This window comes from Leguminivora glycinivorella, chromosome 13 (assembly GCF_023078275.1).
Source record: "Leguminivora glycinivorella isolate SPB_JAAS2020 chromosome 13, LegGlyc_1.1, whole genome shotgun sequence".
NCBI lineage: Eukaryota > Metazoa > Arthropoda > Insecta > Lepidoptera > Tortricidae > Leguminivora > Leguminivora glycinivorella.
In genome coordinates, this window is record NC_062983.1 from 9,629,961 (window position 1) to 9,654,443 (window position 24,483).

The following is a 24,483-nucleotide window of genomic DNA, read 5'->3' on the forward strand; positions in this document are numbered from 1 at the left end:
GCTAGTGCATCTCAAGACCTTATAATGTCAATATATTTAGTGGCGAATATAATATTAAAGCAGTATCAGAAGCTATCTACACTCAGATCACCTCTGTTTCATAACAGGGTGATAGCTAATGTTCTGACAGCTGAAGTTAATAGGGCACAGAACACCCCACTAGAAGCCTAATGCAAGCGATATTGTTCGAGACGCAAATCACCAATCCTTGCGGGGTGAGGCGGGAGCGCACGGTGCTGCCATTGGTTGTTTCAAATAATGGCGCGCCTTTACGCTTTGCCGTAGGGATGGGAATGGGACATGTCTATTATAGACAATGGTACCGGTACCAGTACTGTGATGAATTTGTTTTGCAACAAATTATAATATTATAGCAGTTTTTCTAACTTATTTATATTTCTTTAGTTATAAAGTATTATTTCTACAAGTAATGGTAAGAAATGCGCAAGTTAGGCGTTTTTGCAAGCTTTTATTTAACTTGCAATGTTAGTATATTCGGGTGAAATCATGCGACTTTTAAAGCAGATATTTTTAACCGATTGAGCTGAAATTTTGCACACATAAATTGTGTAAATCATGTGACGATGCAATATTATGGTATCATGGAGCTGATCTGCTGATGGACCAGAAACGTGGCCATAGATTAAATTTCATATCTGATTATGATGTTGACCTCAATTCCAATAAGGCCTAGTTACAGTAGTTACCCTTCGGGTTGGAAGGTCAGATGGCAGTCGCTTTCGTAAAACTAGTGCCTACGCCAAATCTTGGGATTAGTTGCCAAAGCGGACCCCAGGCTCCCATGAGCCGTGGCGAATGTCGATGCCGGGATAACGCAAGGAGGATGATGATTGTGATAGCACCTCAATAAAAATCATTCTACTAACCTAATAACTAAACTGTGCATTTTTAGGTAATTACGTTTACTATGTAAGTTAAATTACCAACTAAATATTCTAAACAAATCAATCAACTAAATAACACTACAGACTCTAGATAATTATTCACAATTACAAATCTGCTTTTTTTTATATTTCATAAAATGGTAGCACATGGTACGAACGGTAGTACGAAGTTCCCGCAACAGACATAAACTAACATGGCCCCATCCCTAGTCGTACGTGAAAGGGATAGCATATCGCATTGTTAACTAGGCAAAAAGGGATGGACGCGCCTCGGCGCCGCTCAGTACAACCATATTGACCAGTATAAATGAACTCCGCGGATAATAAACAATATTCAACAAAATAATTAATTTGACTCAACTGTGGAATGTTATTCCATCTTTTTTATATGTGGAAGTGTTAGAAGACTTGCCACACCACTTTATGCTGCAAGAGACCATTGTTTGCAACCAAATTTAATTATTTAAGATTTTTTCCCGAGCAGACACGAACACTGTTAACGGGTCGTATTGCGCTACTGATCGGTGTCGCACGCGTTCAAACTTTTATACACCTGATTTGTCGTATGCTTGGTGACCGCGAGTCGCCCTGTAAGGGCCGTCTTGTTGTATTAGTCTGTGTAATAGGGAAAACATCGATAGGGTCTTCTGTTCTGTTTCTGAGTTTTTTTGTTTTTTGCTCAGGAGCCGATCCTAATCCAGGGATTTCCAACTGCGGCTTGATCAACAAAACTGAGTACTAAACGAAATGAAATGTGCGAGATGGGAACCGGAGAGCCAAGGCGGTGGAATATTTGTAATCGTAAAGTAGAAGGAAGATAATAATTATGTATAGGTATTGGTAAGCAGAAATTGAAGTGCCTATGCCTAAAAGAAAGTCCATACTAATATATTGGGAAAGTGTGTGTGTCTGTTTGTTTGTTCGTCTTTCACGGCAAAACGGAGCGACGAATTGACGTGATTTTTTAGGTGGAGATAGTTGAAGGGATGGAGAGTGCCATAGGCTACTTTTAGTCTCTTTCTGACGCGAGCGAAGGCGCGGGAAAAAGCTAGTGATACATATTCCCAATTGAATAACGCCAGATCAATCTCGGGAGGAAAAGCTACATTCCCTTCAGCTCGTTCGCAATATCAAAGCCAACTGGGTACGTAGCCAAATGGACCAACGCTTACGATAATATCGTTTTCGTAGCTAGCTATCTCTATCTCTTTTCCGTATTGGTGTGACAGAGCCAGACTGCGTTTCGATTGGCGTCTAGCGTCAACCATTGTCATTTCGACTAGGTCGGCTGGTAGGAAATAGCGAGCGATTTACATTTCATGTTCGCTGAAATGACACGGAGGAGAATTCTTGCACATTCTAATTTTTTACACCGTACCATGTCAGATTGCTTTATGGTGAAATAACCATTCGGGTGTTTGGCACTGACATGTATGGGGAGTAATTTTGTGAGTGGTGAAGGATCTGAGCTAGCGATGTGTAACAAGAGACATTTTATTGGTTTTGTTTCACGAGGACGTAAAAGTTTGTGATGACACTTAGTGTGATGTTGACAACAGTTGGCCCGATGAAAGGAACCAAACTAATAATATCTAGGACTAAGGCACTGGTCCCACCGCGAGCTAGTAAGCTATGAGCTATCGGCTATAAAAATGAACAAAAGATAAGCACTCCCGTGCAAATAAAAGAGACACGGTGATATTAATAGCTCACTGCTGGGCGAGTAACTATAAACATCGCCGTGTCTCTTTTATTTACGCGGGAGTGATTATCTTTTGTTCGTTTTTATAGCCGATAGCTCATAGTTTACTAGCTCGCGGTGGGACCAGTGCCTAAGCATGGAGATGTTAAACTACTGCCTTACATTAACACTGTCGAGTGAATTCAGTCGACCCATTTATACTGCTGCACCCATACAATTCTACTGATAACGTAGGTAGGTGCGTTTTCTTGATTAAAATACAGGTAACTCTCAACAGACTAAGGTAAGCAGTATAAAAACAGGCAGCAAGGTAAAGAATCAATACTTACTAACATCATTTGAGGACAGAATACTATATAAAAAGTGAACATAAACTGTGAACGTGGAATGTATCTCGTGATGTTCCCTTTTACGCAGTTGACTTAGCGGACCTTTTTTAAAGGCTAGAATTTAATACAAGGCTAAACGGTGCGTACCTAAAACTGCGTGGGCTAACGAATTTTTAGGCTGTTTTATATTTAGTACCGAGCTGCGTAGTTTATGTCCTCTTTTTGGTGTTTTTTCATTTCATTTCATTTCATTTATTTTAGCATACATAAGCATTACAGTGTTAACCAAAGCGCTTATATACTAGTCACATTAACACTAAAAATACATTATTATTCATTACTTATCATTATCACAAAATTCAATGTCAAATTCAATATAAAATAAGTTACTAAAATAATACACATTTCATTCTAAAATAGGAATATCAAATCTACCATTAATATATACACTATTTAGCTAATATATAATTTCATTTATTTAAATTACACAAATATTTGTAAGTGGCCTCTGTGAACTTAGTAAGAGTACAGCTGAAGAGATCTATTTCAACCGAGATCTTGTTTAAAATATTAATTGCCGCGACCAACGGTGCTGCAGCTAGCAAATTAGTGCGCGCGCTCGGGCGCGCCAGCATGCGCGGAGCGCGGCGGCACGGCCCGCGCGCGCGCGGCACCACCAGTCCTAACTCCCCCAGCACTTCCGGATTGTGCACGATCCCCCGCCAAACTTTGAACACATATGTCGCCAATGACAGATTTCGCCTCACTTCCAGTTTCGTGTAACCTACCATGCCAAGAACAAAGAGAGTCGGGTACATGAGTGGATAAAACGGATACACTCCATACTCTTTTAAGTACAAATATCTGGTAAATTTGTTTTGGATTTTTTCTACCATCAAAGAGTACTTCGCTTCATGAGGGTTCCATATCATTGCCCCACTTTCTAGTCTACTCCTTACTAGCGCGTTATAGAGAGCCCTGACTGTTGCCGTGTTTTTAAAGTCCTTTGTCTGGCGTAGTATAAAGCCTAAGTTTCTAAAAGCTTTCTTGCAAGTATCTACTATGTGCTTTCTAAAGGACAGATCCGACTCAACCCGCAAACCCAGATCTCGCACAGACGACACTCGCGTTATTGGTTCCCCTGCAATGTTATACGAGTGTACCAATGGAGAGACGGCTTTGCTGTATGTCACTACGTTGCATTTGGACACATTGAAGGACAACTTATTTTTGTGGCTCCAATTCACTACCTTGTCGATGTCACTCTGTAATCTTCTACAATCATTGCCATCCCTGACTTTCAACAACAATTTAAGGTCATCTGCAAACATCAGGCAGGTAGCATGCTCTACAACACTCGGAAGATCACTGATCATGAGATTGAAGTTTAAGGGGCCCAAATTACTGCCCTGGCTTACACCTGAAAGCGTTCGATAACAATCCGATACGTGGCCTTTATAATCCACGTATTGCTTGCGGTTACTAAAGTAATTTGCAAAGAGACTAATCAGACTTGGCGTAAATCCCATCGAAGCCAGCTTTGCCAACAGTATATCGTTATCCACGGTATCGAACGCTTTCGTAAAATCGAAATATGCGACATCGACTTGTCCGCCTAGCCGGTCTACTTCCTGTGTCGCATAGTTCATAAAGCACAGCAAATTGCTCTCCGTGCCACGGCCTGGACGAAAGCCATGTTGGGCTTCACTCAGTCTCGCAGCCACCTGGGGAAATATCGCTGCGTGTAACACGGATTCCAATAGTTTGGCAAATGTTGACAAAACCGCCACTGGTCGGAATCCGCTCACATCCGTTCCTGCCCCACTCTTCGGGACTGGTGTAACTCGAGTGGTCTTCCAACATTCTGGAAATACGCTCTGATAGAGACACAGATTAAAAATGTGTAACAAGGGCTCTGCTAACAAAATTCGACAGTCTTTGACCACATACGGCGGAATTCCATCGGGTCCGGCAGATCGCTTTGGCTTAAGCCGGCGCAGGGCAGTTTGCACATCCGATAGCTGCAAGCACGGTATATGTACTCTTAAACTTGTCCCTGCACCGCCCGCTGCCGCCTCTTCCGCCGCTACACTCGGGTTCAGACGTGGTTCGACCTTACTGTACACGGATTGAAAGAATTTTGCCAACTCCCTAGCACATTCTTCCGGTTGTAACGTCTGGCCGTCCTTAGATACTTATTACGACTGTCGCGCTGTGATCTTACAAACCCCCAGAATGATGCGGGATCGCTAATGAAATTTTTCTGTAAGCGTTCCTGGTACATTTTTAATGACGCACTAATATTTTTCTTAACTATGGTCCTGTAATAAGAAAACATTTTATAATGGTTCTCATCTCCGCTGTGTTTATATAACTTATGCCAATATGCTTTTGCCTTTATATCCCTTATTATATCTACGGTATACCATTCGGGATATTTAAACTTGTCATTACTCTTATTATTATTGTGTCTTTTAGTAGGTACGTTACTATTTATCACACTATATAGCTTAACATAAAAACATTGAACAGCTACTTCAACATCTCTTATACTATACAGGGAGGACCAGTCTATCAGTGTCATATCAAGATACAGTTGATTAAAATTACACTTACAGAAATTCCATTTAGGGTAAGGGTGGACCTTAGTCTCATTCGATGCGTTGTATTGAGGCTTACCAGCATCTATCACAGTTTTGGGCTTACACGCGCCTACCACCACGTTGATTTCCAGTGGTGGGTGATGCTCGTCCACTGAAACCAGAATATCAAGGGCCAACCTTACAGACATATCTTCATCCCGTCCAGATGTCAAGGCTAAATCTAATAACCTCCCGTTGGTATTCGTGACTAGGTTTCTCTGACTTAGTCCACAGAAGGCCAAAAAAAAATCAAAATAATTTTGAACATCAGATGAAGCTGAGTACAAGTTAAAATCACCAAGTATTATAAGATTTTTGTATTTCGAAGAAAAAAGCTCTAACGTGTGAAATAATTGCATTTTATTATTATTAGCCAGAACGTTTTTATTACAAAAAAATACTTTTACATTTATTTTAACACGCATTACTCGAGTAAACTCTCCGACAACTAAGAAGAATAAAAACATATGTTACAAAAATAAATGATCTAAGAACTGCTTAAGTCAAATAGACATAAGGTTATTTCTTCACAGTGGGTAATACAAATAAAATTGATTTCCCACTTTTACCTACTCCCATGTAGCATCGACCAGCGCCACACAATACAATATTAATCCAATCCTTACAACATATTTAATACAGCAATATTAGAAACCTCTAGCTTGAGCATTATTAAAACGCCGTACAATTCAATAAACTTGAATTGGAGGATTCTAGTGAATGTAAAAAAATCTCCGACAAAGGCGTCATACTCGTGTCACCAAGCAGACCTTATAAATATGCAAACCACGTGAACTCCGTCTCCCATTTGATTTCCTTACCACGGGTTGCATAAGATATACCCTTTTCGAACTTTTTGCGACCTGAGCGGCTTGTGGAAAGTGTTTATTGGCCATAGCAGGGCAAATATTTGAGGAAGCTTACCTCGATTAATAAATACCAACAAGAATAATCTAAATTTTATTTTAGGTTATCTGTAAGATGAGACATGAATAATTAGACGGGCAAAAACCTTACGGTTTTTGCCCGTCGGTTAGGCAAGAAAGTTTCACCGAATTGACGAGAGCAAAGCAGTCTGTAATTGAAAACTTACTTTCTTGTAAACATTTGAGGACAACAAGCATCTATCTCGAAATAACAACAGATAAGGCTTTATTAAAAAAAGAACCCTACATACATAGGCTACTGTTTACCAAAGCTGGACAACGTGCAAAATTATGACCTTGAAAGTTTTCTGATTTAACTAAAAGTACAAGCACTTTGATATTGTTTACATTGTAGCTAGCTGAACAAATATTTGAACAGGTCGAGCATCTTGAAACAACAACAGGCAAGACCAACAGAATCAGGAATATAGTCTAAAATTAGCGTACCTGTTCACCTGAGCCAGATGAACAATGTCTACGAAAATAAGTATAATGAAAAGGAAGACATAACGGCGAAAACGCCTACGCGATGCTGGATACCTGCCATACACAAAGCCAAGACATTTATGTAAATACTCGGGAAACAATACAATATTAAGATACATTTCAATATACATTATTTGTACACACAGTATATGAATGGAATTTGTGGAAGATACATAATACTGATCAGAAGTCTACTTATTGCGATCTTTAAGTTTGTAGAACAAACTAAACTGACTAAAGATTTGCTTAATCAGTTGTGCTGTTACTACAATACGCAATATGCTGTGACTTCGCTGCATTACTAGTTTTACTCTCTAAAAATATAAGTAGGAGTAATTTGTAAGATGAAGAGTCGCTTGGAAATTTCTCCTAACTTATTCACTTTCCGTAAAACTTCAAAGCGCCAACTTGTCTTAAACTTTACAAGTAATCAGACTCGGCTTACACGACAGCCCAGCGAATAAGATTTTTGCCCAGGGAAAACACTTTTCTGCTAAGATCTCCAAGTGCCTTATATGGATTTACTGGGTAGCATTTTTATGTATTTCGTTCGTCGTGTCGGGCCATAAAATATGTTTATGAGCCATTTCTGTTAGCGAAAAATGCCAATCCCCGGAAATAACTGTCGAAAATGAAGAATTGCTTCTGTAGTGCTTGGAAAGGTGACCCCAATTAGTATCAAGTATCTATAAAATCAGTTGCGAGTTGGGGTCGAAGAATGATCCTCCTCTATAAATACGTGAGAGAAGAGCTAAATCTCTTAAAAAGACTTAAAAGAGCACTAATAGCATTTCTACAGAGCCACGAACCCTGATCTTCCTGATTTGATGAAAAGTGGACGGTTACTAAAAATCCACATTCGCAATAGATCCACGAATACGATAATATAAATTGGAGGTGACGCATAACAGTTAGATGGCATCAGAACGGTTGAATCGTCAGCTATAATCTTTACGATCATCGGAAGGGTTATGGTCGAGCAACACGGGACCCGGTCGTAACAATAACATATATTCGTAAGTTAAATATACTCTTGGTTACATTTTCAGTCGCGGCGAAGGAAAGGTATTCCTTTTTAACGACTTCGTGCGACTTCCTACTGACTTTCGGAGAAGTTTTTAATACGATTCCCTGAACGCGGTGGAACGCAGACTTGGTGATGATTTGAGGGATTTGTTTTTATATAAAGTTTCTCTGATTTTCAGGTGGCTAAAACACACTTGTGCCCGTGTGGTGACGGGTTAAGAGTTTCACCACCCCCTTTATTCCCGTAAAAGTCGACCTTGGGATATAAGTTAAATTGTGGCGTAGGCTACTGGCAAGCTGTCACTGCAATGTCACAATTTCGTTTTCATTCAACTCCTTATTTTCCAGGCGTGGCACTGAAACTTGAGTAGTTTCATGTGCTCTGTCCTGTCTACCCCTTTATGGGATACAGGCGTGATTGTATGTAGGTATGTATGTATGTAAAACAAACCAATTGAACATCTTAGCAGTATACAAATTCTAGAGGATTGCATTCGTTTGAAGATTCTTCGCAAGGTCCATTAATTCGACCGTTATACGTTTATTTTGATGAGCCAAGAAAAGGGTACTTTATCTAATAGCTTACTCGCCTTAACTTTGTTTGTAACTTACCGCTTGTTAAGTATTTAGCGAGTCCGGTTACGTTTTCACCGAAATGGTATATTTTTGTCTTGGGAACGAATGAAGCAGGAAAAGCTTCTAGGTAGCATTTATAAAAAAAGAAAAGAGACTTAAGAAAAAGGGTTACGGTTCATAATATACTTAAAAAAATATAGAAAAAATGTGCTTCATCGACAATATAATGTTTCTCTCGAACGTCAGAAAAATCTTATTGAACTTGTGCGAATAGTGTTTGATTGAATGGAATCTAAGGAAGTTAGTTCATTTGACATTATTTGTTTCGTTGGTGTACGAAGATGGCGAACACACACGTATTAGTTTAGGATAACATTTTCTTGTCTATCAGCAGGGGTAATGTCGTTTTCATCTAATAAAAGTCTGGCAGGTGCTCTATTTTATCAAAAAGATACGTGTCTTATAAGGTGATTTTCGAAGTTGCCTAAATATACATACATACATATAATCACGCCTGTATCCCATAAAGGGGTAAACAGATCACCTGAACTACTCAAGTTTCAGTGCCACTCTTGGCAAAAGGGGTTGAAAGAAATCGAAATTGTGACATTGCAGTGACAGGTTGCCAGCCTCTCGCCTAAGCCACAATTTAACCCATATGTCACGGTCGACTTCTACGACACCTACGGGAAGAAAGGGGGTGGTGAAATTCTTAACCCGTCACCACACGGGGCCTAAAGATAATAGACTAAATTAACATAATAAATAAACATGAACACAAAATGTCAATGTGATTTCAATTTATACTGATGTCTAAAACGACCATTATATTATCAAAGAACAATTTACATTGTCACCATAAATTTCAATTGAGATGTCCGCGTTATTGTTAGCAATAGCAAGTAGGTACAATGATAAAATTATAAGTATATAAACATAAAATATAAGACAATCTTAGTCAGTAAAATAGAGGCAAATGTAGGTACTATTAACACTATTTGCATGTGTTGTATAAAAACATAAAAAGAACTTAAACCAGAGTAGGTAAATACATCTCAGACATTAAATTCCTGCGATTTCGCAAGCAACGGGCCAAGCTAGTTTATGATAAAGTTACTTTACAAGAGACATAATGAGGCGTATCTCGGCTCAGAGGTTATAAATGTTTTAAATAAGTAAAGCAATTTTACCAGTTTTATTATACGCGATCCTCGTGCCATGAAAAGGGCACTCAGGGGCTGTGCGTAATAAAAGCTTTCGAGTTAAAAAGGACATCAAATTGTGCCCAAACCATATGTCCACAATATTCTGTTAGAATATTTTTATTCAGGGACTTATTATTTCAGGGACATGTTTTTGCGCACAGTTGTCTTTTATTTTCTTTTATGTTTACTAGTAAAACTGTTGTGTACTTACTTAGTTTGGCTATCCGAGGTATGTACGTATACGTATGTAAGCTTTCAAGGGAGCGTAGTCTTCCTTAAATGTTGTGGAAATAAAAACCAAGATACTTTAATATTAAAGCTTAAAAATGATCTCTTAACCATACCCCGCGTGGTGACGGGTTAAAAAATTCACCACCCCGTTTCTTCCCGTGGGTGTCGTAGAAGTCGCCTGTGGGAGATGGGTTAAATTGTGGCGTAGGCAAGAGGAGGAGGAGAGGAGAGGATAGGATTTCTTTCAACCCCTTTTTGCCAAGAGTGGCACTGAAACTTTACTTTAGTAGTTCATGTGCTCTGCCTATCCCTTTATGGGATACAGGCGTGATTACATCATACATGTATGTATGTGTGTATGTAAGTCTTATTCGTGCCACTGCCACTGCAAGAATATCAGCGCCTCTTTGGGTCAGAAAAAACATTCATTCAAATAAAAGGGATCCGTTACATCAACCTAACTTCCCATCATTTTCGTCAACAGTAGCCTTTATGACAGTTTTCTTGTTAAAGCCGCCATGACAGTTTTCTTGAGCGAATGTCCATTAAAATATGGCCCAAGTGCGTTCGCATAACTGATACAAATACAGGGGGCGCGTGTCGCGCGTGGCTCGAATATCAAAACAAATGGGTGGGTAAAGGCGAAGAATGGAGGAGAGATGTGTGACATTTTGGTAAAGTTTTAAGGGCCCGCTAAGATCTTAAAAATGTATGTGGGTCGGATTTATCTCACATACTCTGTATTTTCATCTTTACTTATGTATTTGACAGAACTTCAGCGATGGCGGATAACTAGAACTTTTAGAAAGGCTGGTCTGAAATTGGACAACCAGTCTAGATAAAAGAGTTTACCTACACAGGCTCTGTCTTAACGCCTAACGTAAGGAAGATTTTAGATGCAGTTTTTCGTAGCAGTTGGACATTTTTGGCATAGGTAAATGGAATAGGTAATAGCCAAATTCGTAAATAGTTTCAGCAAAATGTTTGTATTGGCATTTCTTTACGTTTCCTCCTGCAATGCACAAACACAATTCAAGACCTTATGGTTGCTTAAGTATATGTCCAAGAAAAGGATCTCCTTGAGATCTGTTGCTGGATTCTCCTGGAGATCTCTCCAGGAGAATCCAGCTCGGTTGGGCGGCATTTAATAAACTTGCGGATATCCTCAAACCCGCTGACATTCCACAGTGCTTGAAAACTCGCCTATTTAATCAATGTGTCCTGCCCACCATGACCTACGGTGCCGAGACATGGACGCTCACTAAGAAGGATGTGCATATGATACGAGTAGCACAGAGAGCCATGGAGCGCGCCATGCTCGGTATTAAGATGCAAGATCGAGTAAGGAATGCCGAAATCCGTCGTCGCACTAAAGTGCAAGACGTAGGTTTCGTTATTACTAAACTAAAATGGAGTTGGGCGGGACATGTTGCTAGGCAGAGTGATGGCAGGTGGACCAAAATGTTAACGGAATGGTGGCCGCTAACAAATATAAGAAGTGCCTGGCATCCGTTGGCCCGTTGGGACGACGACATCCGAAAAACTGCGGGTCACAACTGGATGAGATTAGCCCAGGACCGGGAGAAGTGGCGTACTTAGAAGAGAGGCCTATGCTCAGCAGTGGGCGATAAAAGGCTGATATGATGAAGTATATGTTACTCGTAGAAGACAAGTATTTGGAGGCAAATAACAGGCTTATTGATCAAGCCCCTTAAGACTTGCCGTATTGGCCGTGAACGGGTGGTACAGTCGACCAAAAATGTGGTTTACCAATTTACGGGTGAGGTTCGTTTGAACGTCATGAGACAACAAGGTCGATTTCCGCTTGCAATAATATTATGTCAGTGACAATTGCTCTCTCTATATATGATGTTTACGTCATGCCATGTCAAGTCAACCTTAGCGATCGTTAGAGCTTCCTGAAACTGTTGTAAAAACTGGTAGACTACTTTCTTGGCCCACTGTACCTACGAAAATGGCTAGACGGAAGGATATAAAGAAGTTATTAGTTTTGTGGTTATTCGAGTTGATAAGGCATCTTTGTATCGGCTTGATTGAAAATATTGTAGCATACGTGAAAGCTGGTACGGCTTTTATATGAAAATACATAGGGTATAAAGTTTCATCCAATATTTTTCGCTCGACAAATCATTATCGTCGAGTATTCAATATCGTTTTCTGTTTGAAACATAAAACGAAGCTAGTTTAGATATCTGAATAAAAAAGGAATACGAATTATTTTTAAAATATATTTTTATCCACGCAAATCTAAAATATGTTCATTCGGATCACTCGCGGAAATGATATTTAAATGTCTTATTTATAGACATTCTTTTTGTATAATTTTTAAAGATACATAAGAAAACGAACTTAAGACATATATGTATAGTCTCTGCCGTTGTTATTGGCCATTGGCCACCACATAAATATTACAAGATATCTTATACTTTTAAACGAGCAATTCTTGTATATTTATTTATTTATTTATTTATATATACCGACGATCTCGGAAACCGCTCTAACGATTTCGCTGAAATTTGTTATGTGGGGGTGTTCGGGGATGAAAAATCGATCTAGCGTAGCCTTAGATCCCGGAAAACGCGAATTTTCGAGTTTTCATGAGTTTTTCTTTCGCATTAGTAAACGTAAAAATATGGTCGTTAATTTCGCCGCGCGCGCATCGATTCCGCTTAGCTCAGTCGTACGAGGTCGGTCTAATGTACGCAGATAGATCGTAGGTGTCAGGGTTTCGAATCCCGGCCAGAAATTAAGTTTTTGTTTGTTGTCTTTTTTTTGTTTTTGTATTTATAAGAGTTTTTTTTTATCTAAAGACGTGATATATTCAAATAGAACCGAGCGAAGCTCGGTCGCCCAGATATTGTCCTATTAAATCAGAAATAAGTCTTATTGGTATGAGTGGCTTATATCTATATTTATAAAATCATTTAGATATACTTATATAGGAAAAAACGACGTTTCTACCGATAGAATCGATGCTGTTTGTACGTTTACCTACAAACTATCGGTGGGTACTTCCTGAATCGACGCTTCCGTGACATTTATCATTGCTATCAGACAGTCCCTTTCAGGCCAATTTGGTCTTAAAACTTGCCTATTGAACTACTTCAGAAATGTCGATAAAAATAAATAAAAGATGCATGTCACAATCACAGATAGTATAATGGTAGATAATATACGAGTGCGAAAGCAGGACGTTCACGAACGAGTGGCAGTATCTACATTAAAACCAGATCGAAGGGATTTTTTTTAAATCGACACGCATTCGAATTGCTATTACCTATTTGTACATCTAATTATATAAAAGAAGAAACTAACTGACTGACTGATTGACATATCAACGCATAGCCGAAACCGTTGGTCCTAGAGATTCCAAATTTGGCACGTAGGTAGGTTCCTTATACGGTGGTTAAAGGATTTTTCAAAATTCACATCCTAAGGGGGTGAAATGGGGGTTTAACGTTTGAATAATATTACTTTTAGTACGCGGGCGAAGAAGCGGGAAAAAATATCTTTTTGACAAAGACGTGTAGAGCTAATCAAAGTAGATTTTTTTTCTTTTTTCTTTGTTAATGTCAGTGGTTACAATGTAAGAAATAAAATGAGAAAAATAATGGCGTTCTCAATGGAAGGTGTGGCCGTCGGCCAAGTGTGCAAAAATAACTTCGGGTAAAAAAACAATTACGCGTATCGTCCTCATACTACGTAACTGAGAATCGTTTCTAACCAGGGAACATATTAAATTATTTAATTAAATCAATTTTGTTTGTTATTTTTAAGTAGTTACACGACGGGTTAAGTAATCATAATCACCTTTCAATCGAAAACAGTCATTTTTTCCCCACATAGGCACTGATCCCACCGCGAGCTAGTAAGCTATGAGCTATCGGCTATGAAAACGAACAAAAGATATGCACTCCCGTACAAAATAAAAGACGGCGATATTGATAGTTCACCGCAGGGCGAGTAACTATAAACATCGCCGTGTCTCTTTTATTACACGGGAGTTTACAAGGGAGACTTTTGTTCGTTTTTATAGCCGATAGCTCATATTTTACTAGCTCGCGGTAGGACCAGTGCTTTAGCGTGATCCCGGCCATTGTCAGTGTCCGCTCTCGTACTTCCTTTAATCTACTTTTCGCAGTCTCGCAGTCCTGAGCATCCTCTCGTGTAAGCCCGCTTTCCGCTTTGATATCAAGAGTTAATAATTGTTTATTTCTATATCTATACAAACAAACCAAATCAAGGTTGAACAGGCATCTTCTGGGCGAGGTCACTCCACCGTAGGCCACGTCTTTGCCCGAGTAAGCCCATTTATAATAATTTAAAAAAAACGAAAAAGAACGATATTTCTTTCAATGCGACTTATGCGACGTATAAACAAAGATATATTCTTGTTTTCAACAAGTGACAATTCATTTTGTATTAGGACGAATCTAGTAGGTAATTCTAATGTTAATGTTATTCAATATACTGCAATGCCACAGTTTCGTTTTCTTTCAACCCCTTATTTGCCAAGAGTGGCACTGAAGCTTTAGTAGTTTCATGTGCTCTGCCTACCCCTTTGTGGGATACAGGCGTGACTGTATGTATGTATGTTATTCAATATAAATCGATGAGAAACCAATATGTTTTGGTCTTATTTCCGTCTATATTATATTGTTTATTGAAAAAAGCCGCTGTCTCTATCTAAGATTGGAGCAAGCTATGAACCAAAGACATATGTAACTCCGTATAGACAGATAAAGTCTAAGAAAAAAACGTATCTCAAAACCATATAATGAAAAAGGTAAGGTGGCCAAGATCGCGTTACACCTTTGGGGAGCGCTCGGCTAGATGGCGCTAATAAAAATATTTGACATTTTAACTCATATCAAGCTAAGAATATGGGCCAAATTGTCAAAACTCAGGTTCAAAAGTTTTAAGCCTGTGTCGAGAGATGGCAGTCTGTGCACTGTGATTACACATTTTACTTTGACAGTAACTCTCTATAATACTCGATCCTCTTTGCTATGAACGAAGTAACGCACGTGTAAACACAATCTATAAACAACGTGCTTCTTTTATCATAATCTATATTAAAAGATTATAATGCTCCGTCAGCTTCGTGTACGTTTAGATTTCTCATTATACTTACTGGGGGGTTACCATGACGTACTAAAGACGTTCAGTTTAGGTTGAGAGAAAGGGACACAGCTATAGAGCAGTTACATAGCTCCGTCCCTCTCTCTCAACCTAAACTGAACGGCTTTAGCACGTCATGGTAACCCCCCTGATAATAAAAGAAAATCGTTTTTGGTAACATTGGCCTATGAGGCAAGGGATGATCGATTTTACTTGTACAGTCAACAACACATTTGTGTATACAGACAAAGTGCCAAAAATATGTATACAGAACTTTATTACCTGTACATAAAGGTGTGTATACATATTTTTGGCACTTTATCTGTATACACAGATGTGTTGTTGACTGTACAAGTCAGCAATTCCCGAAAAGTTTGTAATACATTTGGATCACGTCTCCGATTTGGATAAAAATTGGTAGGTTGATAGAGTCCATGATGCTGAGCAAGATCCACTAGGTTTCCCAAAATGTCCTAGGTTAATTGTATGAAACTTTCCTACTTAGTTACCGAAAATGTATAAAAATCTGGTAACAAAAAAGGAAGGTTTCATACAAACTACCTAGGACATTTTGGGAAACCTAGTGGAGCTTGCTCAGCATCATGGACTCTATCAGCCTACCAATTTTATATCAAAATCGGAGACGTGATCCAAATGTCGGTACAAACTTTTCGGGAATTGCTCAAGTACCTTCTCATTCCTTTTTGAATCCCTGGATACTCACATTATAGAAGATTTTCTTAGATTTTCACTTTTTTACTATTATAAATGAGGAGTGTCTTTTCAAAAGGACTTATTTCTATAAGTCAACAAGGTTTATTTCTCTAGGAAGACATTGATAAAAATAACGTCTGTTGCCTTATAGAAAAGTCCTTTTTAAAAGACACTCCTCAAATGGGCTTACTCTTGGCCACAGACTAGCCAAAGGCAAAGACGTGGCCTACAATGGAGTGAGCTCGCCCAGGACTCCCAGGAGCCTTGGCTTGCCTTTATTAGGTATTTTGTTTATTGTAAAAATTACGAGCGAAAAACCGTTTAACACAAGTTTCTAAATAATCCAAATACTCCTCGCTGTTTTAATAAATAAACATTCGACAAGTAGACCCCTAATAGTTTATCGATACATAAAATTGTATCAAAACATTTTCAATAATCTTAATAAACTACGTTTGTATGAAAAGGCAAATCCTCTTTCTTACTTAATATTGGCCGAGACTGTGACCGAAGTACGTGGTAGAAAGGCCTTTGCCCAGCTGTGGGACGCAATAAGCTAGCAAATTGCTAATAAGAGCTACGCGGTCAGCTGTCATAAAAAGGCTTGCCGAGAACAAATTATTCTGTTCGTCTTCAGGATAAACAAAGGAAAAATATTTGCCACTTCCAAATAATTTTATAAATAATCCCTTTCTTAGTTTCCGCCTGCGTTTAAATTGTATTGTATTCTACTCGCTGATTGTTTGACAAATAAATAATAAGTCCACGTTTAAACCGCTGCTATGGGTACTAATTGTACCTACACCTAATAATAAAATTGTACTCGTAGTATAATAATAGTGTTTTCATGGAAACATTATGTGTGCAGCTATCAACTGAGTACAATTTTAAAATCATAGAGTACGTAATAACTATTTATGGCAAGTTCTCATATTTAAACAATGCGTCTGTGTATACTGTACAGTGTACACAAACACGAAAGATTAGCGTAATCATTCTCATGTTTTCATACAAGTGCTGCCATCTATCGAACAGCGCCACAGTCAGCCAAGTTATAGAAGAACGAGAGTTGTCACAGAGAGAACATTCGCTCAGCGTTTTATAATAGTTTCGGGGCTGAAATATAGAGGGCGCTGTAAACATTGACCTAATTAGATGAAATTTCCGCTGATGAAATCGTTTGAAAAAAGAACCGGAATCGATAACAAGCGTCGAGTGAGAATATTCTACTTTTAGTAATCGTTTCCTGCAGTTAACTACTGAAAATGCTCATAATTTCGCTTAACCATGTTCTTGGATGTTTCAATAACCAGTTAGAAGTAGGGCTCAAAAATGATCAATTATTTTATTTTATATATGTATAGAATCGTTTTTTTTTTTGCAAGACGTAATTCAATATTTAAAAAGTATGTATGTCATCGAAAGACCTACAAACGCATGTAGCTAAGTTCGTTCAACATTCCAAAAGTAGGTCAGAATGATACTTTGCTGGAACATTCGAATCGAACGAAAATCGATTAGTAAACGACTTAGTGCAAGGTCAAATGACCTAATTTTTGTAAACACTTCAAACCGTTTGGTTGTTGTTTAACATATAGGTAAGGGGTGTGATGCAATAGATAACCTGTTTATTAAAAAAAACTTACGTGATTTGAATTGATGGACCAGGGACGCACAATCAGCCGAGTGGTGGTAGTCGTAAAGGGAATGACCCACTAACTCGTCCTTGCCGAAACCCAGGGTCTTCGTCAGACTGTAAAATAAAATAAAAAATATTTAAAAAACATTGTTATATAAAAATTGCAAGCATTGTAATAAAAAAAACTTATCCTATCAAGTACCTTCCTACGTCAAATAAACACAATTTTATTCAAGTTGAATTCAAAGACAAAACAAAATGAATTACTTATTAAAAAAATAATGATTGATGATGAAGGGCGGTCAGGTCAATTCTAATTAACAACGAAATTAGGCTAAAAAGGGTTAAAGTACAACACGGCAGTAATGCAACCGAAATGCCAAGGTTAGCAAAAGTAAATATCGAAAATAGTAATAATATTTTGTTAAGAATTACAAAGAAAGTCCTACATCCTTCGTGAAGGTCACTCGCAAATGAGGCCAGACTTCCTATGTTTAGGTTATGACTTGTTATGATAGATTTGCCGGTAGGTGACCTTGCGTGACCTAGCTAATGCCACTCCCTTTATATCAGGTATTTAAGTTGTTCCAACAAAATTTTGACCAAAAAATTCAAAAAAGTCAAATAATAAGTCAGGTATCTCAGCTGGTTATTGTCCTAAACTTACAAAGTTGTTCGAATATCCCGCCATTTCTGCCAAATCCAGAAACTAAAACACTATCCTTCAAGGATTTATTTACACATACACTTATTTGACAACACAGAAACTATACACTCCACAACACCATTTAAACATACAACAATACCGTCTCCCGTAAGTTTATCTCGGACTATGTACAAAACCGCGAAATCACTCGTGTTTAACCTACAAAATACATTTGAAGGTGATATTTTTGTTGATATTACCCGACCGCGTTTGGTAGTGCGATCTCAAAGGGCGCGCATGTCAGTTCAGTGGCCTCTTTCACTTCGTCAGATAAAGCGGCTTTCGGATATTTTTTACAGCGCCACCTTTTGCGGCGATAAGGAAATGGTGGGTATTGTAGCTGTCTAAGGAACTGAATGCCGACGTACTTTCAACACATAAACAAAGATGGCGGAGCATAAGAGTTTTAGAAACTATTAAGCTGCATTTTAAATATTTTCCTTCGTTGAATGTTCGTTGAATTGATGTGCTTCATAAGATATAGGTTATATATGTTGGAAATAAAGAACAAGCCAACTCACCATGTCGTTAAAGGCAGTTGTTGAACACAACTTACTTTAAAGAGCTATCTATCACCAATGCAGAGCGATGGCATGAGAAATAAAGCATTGTTGCTCCTCGCTCTTGTTTGCTGGATTTTTCTTCAGATCAAACTTAGTAACAAATCTACTTACGTGTCATCAATGTACGTAAACTTCATATCCAGACTATGCTTAGTCAAGAAAGTCTTGCTGTCCAGCGGTATCTCTATATTAGAAGGGTGCGGTATGGGACGACCGACGGCGACCAAAGAAGGACCCTTGGCAGATTTCTCGTCTTTCTTGTCTTCAGAGTTAGGTTTTTCGGTCTCTTGGGGCATCAGCATGTGACCAGTGACATGGATAACCTGGAACGAGATTGAACTGTTAGTGGTATGAACTTTACATGACGATCTCTAAGATTTTTGTCAAAGTAACAATAGGCTAGTAAGAATTACAGGCACCATACCTTTGGTTGATGCTCGATAAGTTGGCGACACTGATTAATATCCCCTTTAGTATTAGTGAGTAGGAATATAGATAATTACTGCCAAAGAAGAGTGTGTAGTCACAGTGCATAGGCTGCCATCTCTCGACACAGGATTAAAACTTCTGAACCTAAGAAGTTTGGCCTATACCTATTCTAAACTTGATATGTGTTCAAATTGTCAAATATATTATTAGCGCCATCTGCCGAGAACCAACAATAGGTGTGGCGACATCTAGGGGACCGTGTAGTTCTCTCGATGATTCCGAGACGTTTTTTTCTTAGACTTTATCTGTCTATACGGAGTTATAATATATGTCTTTGTATGCCAGTGAGTGCCTACAATTCTTCATTATTTTTGAAAATATATGTATAATAAAATGTTGGCCTTATAAAAATAAAACAAGCGCAGCGACTATGACATACAGTCAGTAGTTCTACATTTTTTAGTTTTTTGTAAAGTAACGAATGCGAATTAGTTGCGCATTAATAAGGAACTATTATCAACAAATCTTTTGTGTAAGTTTAAACGCATTTAGAACAGCTGTTCACGATTATTGCATCCAATTTATTAATTACCCGTAACCTACTTTACACAATGTTTCAAAACAAGTTTTGATATCCATTATTTTGGTACAATTAGCAAAAACAATCACGCAACTTTCACGGATTGTTCTCGAACACAACACGGAAATATTTAAATTACTAACGAGTTATCAATTTAGGACACATAACAAAGGGCATGATGTTAAAGTAACGACTTATTGTGCCTTCGCCGTGATTAATTAGAAACAATGTATGCTTCTAAGGGCTTCATTCTATTTGATCGTGGTATAAAGAATTAGATAACTATAAAAACACATATTATATATACTTTCGGTGACTTTTAAGCCACAGGCACTTTTTTGTAAGTTTAATGGTTTCACAATCTGCAGTTAAAGCTATATGGCAGATAAAAAGTAACGCTTTCTCTTTCTTTCACCTACAATAAGAAAGAGAGCGTGTTATTTTTATTTATATGTATAAGTAAACTAATCTTGAAAGAATCCCTTGCTGGGCAGCGTAGATACCTACCTAGGTACATATCAGACGCAGATCGTACCGACCGTCTTGCTGACCCTTTGACCGAAGAACTTCACAAATGTCACCATGGTCAATACGGTCAAAGGAGTCATTAAACTCTCTAAACAAGCTTTTTATTTTTGGTTACTTAAGAGGACGAACCTTAAAACAAGCAGACTTGAGATGCACATTCCGCCCCTTGCTGGTCAGAATACACTTCAGACGCAGCAGCAGATCGCGCCGACCGTCTTGCTGACCGTTTGACCGCAGAGCTTCGCGGATCTCGTCAAGGTCACGGGGGTCACCAAACTCTCTATTATAACTATCTTAACTATATTTTCATTTTTAGGTTATTTAAGAAAACGAACCTTGAAAGAAGCGGACTTGAGATGCACATTCCGCCCCTTGCTGGTCAGAGTACACTTCAGACGGAGCAGAAGATCGCGCCGACCGTCTTGCTGACCGTTTGACCGCAGAGCTTCGCGGATCTCATCATGGTCGCAGGGGTGACTGAACTCGAATACGCTTTGGCCCATGATTTCCATCTGTAATATAAAAATATAATTTAAAAACCGGCCAAGAGCGTGTCGGGCCACGCTCAGTGTAGGGTTCCGTAGTTTTTCGTATTTTTCTCAAAAACTACTGAACCTATCAAGTTCAAAACAATTTTCCTAGAAAGTCTTAGTAAAGTTCTACTTTTGTGATTTTTTTCATATTTTTTAAACATATGGTTCAAAAGTTAGAGGGGGGGGACGCACTTTTTTTTCCTTTAGGAGCGATTATTTCCGAAAATATTAATATCATCAAAAAACGATCTTAGTAAACCCTTATTCATTTTTAAATACCTATCCAACAATATATCACACGTTGGGGTTGGAATGAAAAAAAAAATCAACCCCCACTTTACTTGTATGGGGGGTACCCTAACAAATCATTTTTTTCCATTTTTTATTTTTGCACTTTGTTGGCGTGATTGATGTACATATTGGTACCAAATTTCAGCTTTCTAGTGCTTACGGTTACTGAGATTATCCGCGGACGGACGGACGGACGGACGGACGGACGGACGGACGGACGGACGGACAGACAGACATGGCGAAACTATAAGGGTTCCTAGTTGACTACGGAACCCTAAAAATGTGTAAGGCAGTGTATACTTTTAAAACATTTTACTACTTATTTTTAGAACTCTATATCAATAGTTCATGGGTATAAATAAATGGGAGTAAAACACTTTGTTGTCTACTAAATATGTAGATATATCCCTAATTCATTCTCATAATTTCCTTTTAGTTCTTTAGTGCGTTTTCAAGGCAGATGTGAATGATGGCGCCTTTAATATACATGTGTAGGAAATTGGTCATACATCCGATATAGGATCTGATCAAGTGAAAACGCACCTTGTATGACATCCTTCGTCTCTTCACCATAGTAATATTTAAAAAAAATATAGTGTCGTTTCCTAGCAAAAACTTCCACTTTGTCGAGCCCATAATTGGTCGTTATAGTAATCGAAATAAATAGTGGGATGTTTCACTAGACTGCTATACGAATATTGCCGAAGCAAGCTTTTTCTAGCGATTTTTTGTGAATTTTCTCGAATGTTCCAATGACATGCCTACGATACGATACCGCTTTCTCTAATCATGTGTATTGTTGCACAACTAAACTATGTATAAGGCGCTTCTCTCCTACTTACCTACTTAATGAATTTCATACAAATTAACTTCCAATAATAAAAGTACAGATACTTATGTTATACCTAAATAGTTGTCGCTTTATACGTCCCACTTATTGATCATGCGTAGCAGGGTTCGAGCTATATCATTACATAATTAGATATAATAAAAAAAAGATTTAATGCGTAATATAACAATCCAAACCGGGAACTTCTATTTCAACGAAAAATATTTTAGGACTTTAATATTGCTAACATAAACACTAAATAGTCAGCAATGTCAGTGAGTGTGTGCTTATAGTAGGAAAATTGTTTTAATTTTATTATCCTGTTTATTAGGTTTTATATTTTATATCTTGTTTTGTATTATATCTTGGTTTATGTCTTGTTTTGTATTTTGTAGTTTCACAGTGCCTTTAGTGTAAACTGTAATGCTGTGTTACTTTTTTGATTAAATAAAATAAAAAATAAAATAATAAATAAATATTTAATAAAATATCTAAACCTAAATTAAATCCTCACTGTTCTGCGATACGTAACTAAAATGAAGTACACATATAGTATACTCGTACATGTATATTGTTTTTTTGTTGTCTTCGTTCTTTCGTTGATTAATATTAATGGAGAATGCGTGTTTATTATAAATGTCTCGTTTCAAGAGTTTCTTTTTAAAGGAACATGTGTATTCGTCCAAAATGTATAACTACCTAAATTTACTACTTTATTTTTGTTCGCTATAAATAATATGTTCCTTTTAACCTTACTACATATGAATTTTTCATTGGACGATTTCCAACATGAAACTTATGTCTCGAAATATTCTAAAACATTTTAAGGCTACTTTCACATTGCTTCTATTTACCTAATAACTGTTATTTATGTAATACAAAGAAAGAAAATAGGTCTTATACCCCTAGACAATAACTTCGTTACATTCTTATCAAGGAAGGCCAAGACGGATGTCCACTGTACAGTCAACCAATTGGAACCCTAGGCCACTCTACAGCCGTGTCAAATTGACAAGCAGTAAGAAATTTCTTACAATCTGATTGAATACGTCACTATGACATAGTTCTACAGTGGCCTAGGGTTCCAATTGGTTGACTGTAGGTAGCAGCAGCGGCTGGTCCATACAAGCTGATTCCCACTGGCTTGCCTAAAATTGATTACTAGTAAAGTACCTAATGTTAAAGTAGGTTTTTTTTTGCTTTGGTGTTGCCTAGCAGAAATTTTCATCAGCCGCCACTGGTAGGTAGACCTATTATGTCCTAGTAAAAAGTCCTACATCAAACATCGCAACAATCACATTTCCTATGCTTCCCCATCACTATACACAGAAAGGTTCGCGGTAGGCCACAAGCCTTTAAAACCCCTCCTAGCGATAACCTAGATGAACCGCTTTCCATTACAAAAGGTACGTAATATGTCATATGAGACCGACAAAAGCCCGAATCGATATTTTATTTCGTTATCTGCCTCTCTGTCATTGAATACTCCAGCGATAAAGATGCAAGACGAACGCGTGTACTATTATGTACGTAGACACTAAAGTCCCATTCCGTCCTACTGATGAAAAGTCCTACCTCGTACAACGACAGTCGACATTTCATTAGTCTTCTCTATCACTGCATATTCCAGCGATACAGACAAAAGACGAACGCTTGTACTATAAAGTACGTAGGCCCTAAGCCCTCCATTACTATGAATTATTCCATTCGTTAGCCGGCCCATGCGCAGTGACGTCACGAGGCCGACCCACTTTGCGCCGGCGCTGCGTGCGTGTCCACGTGGTTTGATCGAAGTATTTTTGTGCTGTTTGGATATTTATTTATTTTGATTTGACGGTCACATGTATTGTTATTTATGTTTTATGGTGATTCTTTTACTGACGCCGTTGGTTAAGGTTAAGGCGCTGGATGGACTGAACTGCGACCGATAGTGTTCAACATTTAGAAATGTGCCGTCAAAGATGAAAATTAGACCTTTAATAAAGGAGCAAATATAATTATAATTTTATCTATTTAATTGTTTTTTATTTCTTGTCTATAAAAAGAAGAAATAGGTATTTGACGACAATTTCACTCATTTGATTAAAAAATTCCCTCAGTACAAAAAAAAATATGCCTGTCTAACGCTAAATATTCGTATAACGGCTGCTTACTTATTACATGCATCAAATGCCAATAACCTTGAGAGATAATATCATTACCATATAATATTAGGATTAAGAGCGATTTTTGAAAACATTGTTGGTACTTATATTGATAGCGTTATCAGTAAACGTGCGCTATTGAGAGTGGATAGAACCATTTGTCACTAAGCGACTTTGATTGAATTGTATGCGATTCGACAATGGACCTATTGGTGTTGGTTAAGATATTAGTGTGGTTATATGTTGGTTATGTAATCTGACAACTGTTATGTGATCTAAGAGGTAACTATGTGGAAAAATTCATCAGCTCAGCTATTAGTTTTGCAGATTTAACCTTTACTGATACCAATGGAAAAT

At 38.0% G+C, this 24,483-nt stretch overlaps 1 protein-coding gene across 4 annotated transcripts in view; it reads right to left on the minus strand.

Annotated features, from left to right (window-relative positions):
* The window catches only part of LOC125232824 (hypoxia-inducible factor 1-alpha-like), a 125,244-nt gene that overhangs the window by 57,426 nt on the left and 43,335 nt on the right, over positions 1-24,483 (minus strand). For all 4 annotated transcript variants that reach the window (XM_048138615.1, XM_048138612.1, XM_048138614.1 and 1 more), the window contains 3 exons: positions 20,665-20,841; positions 18,904-19,115; positions 17,531-17,637 (listed from right to left, as the gene is read on the minus strand). In XM_048138615.1, coding sequence (XP_047994572.1) covers positions 17,531-17,637; positions 18,904-19,115; positions 20,665-20,841 — 496 coding nt within the window. The remainder of the gene's footprint in view (positions 1-17,530; positions 17,638-18,903; positions 19,116-20,664; positions 20,842-24,483) is intronic.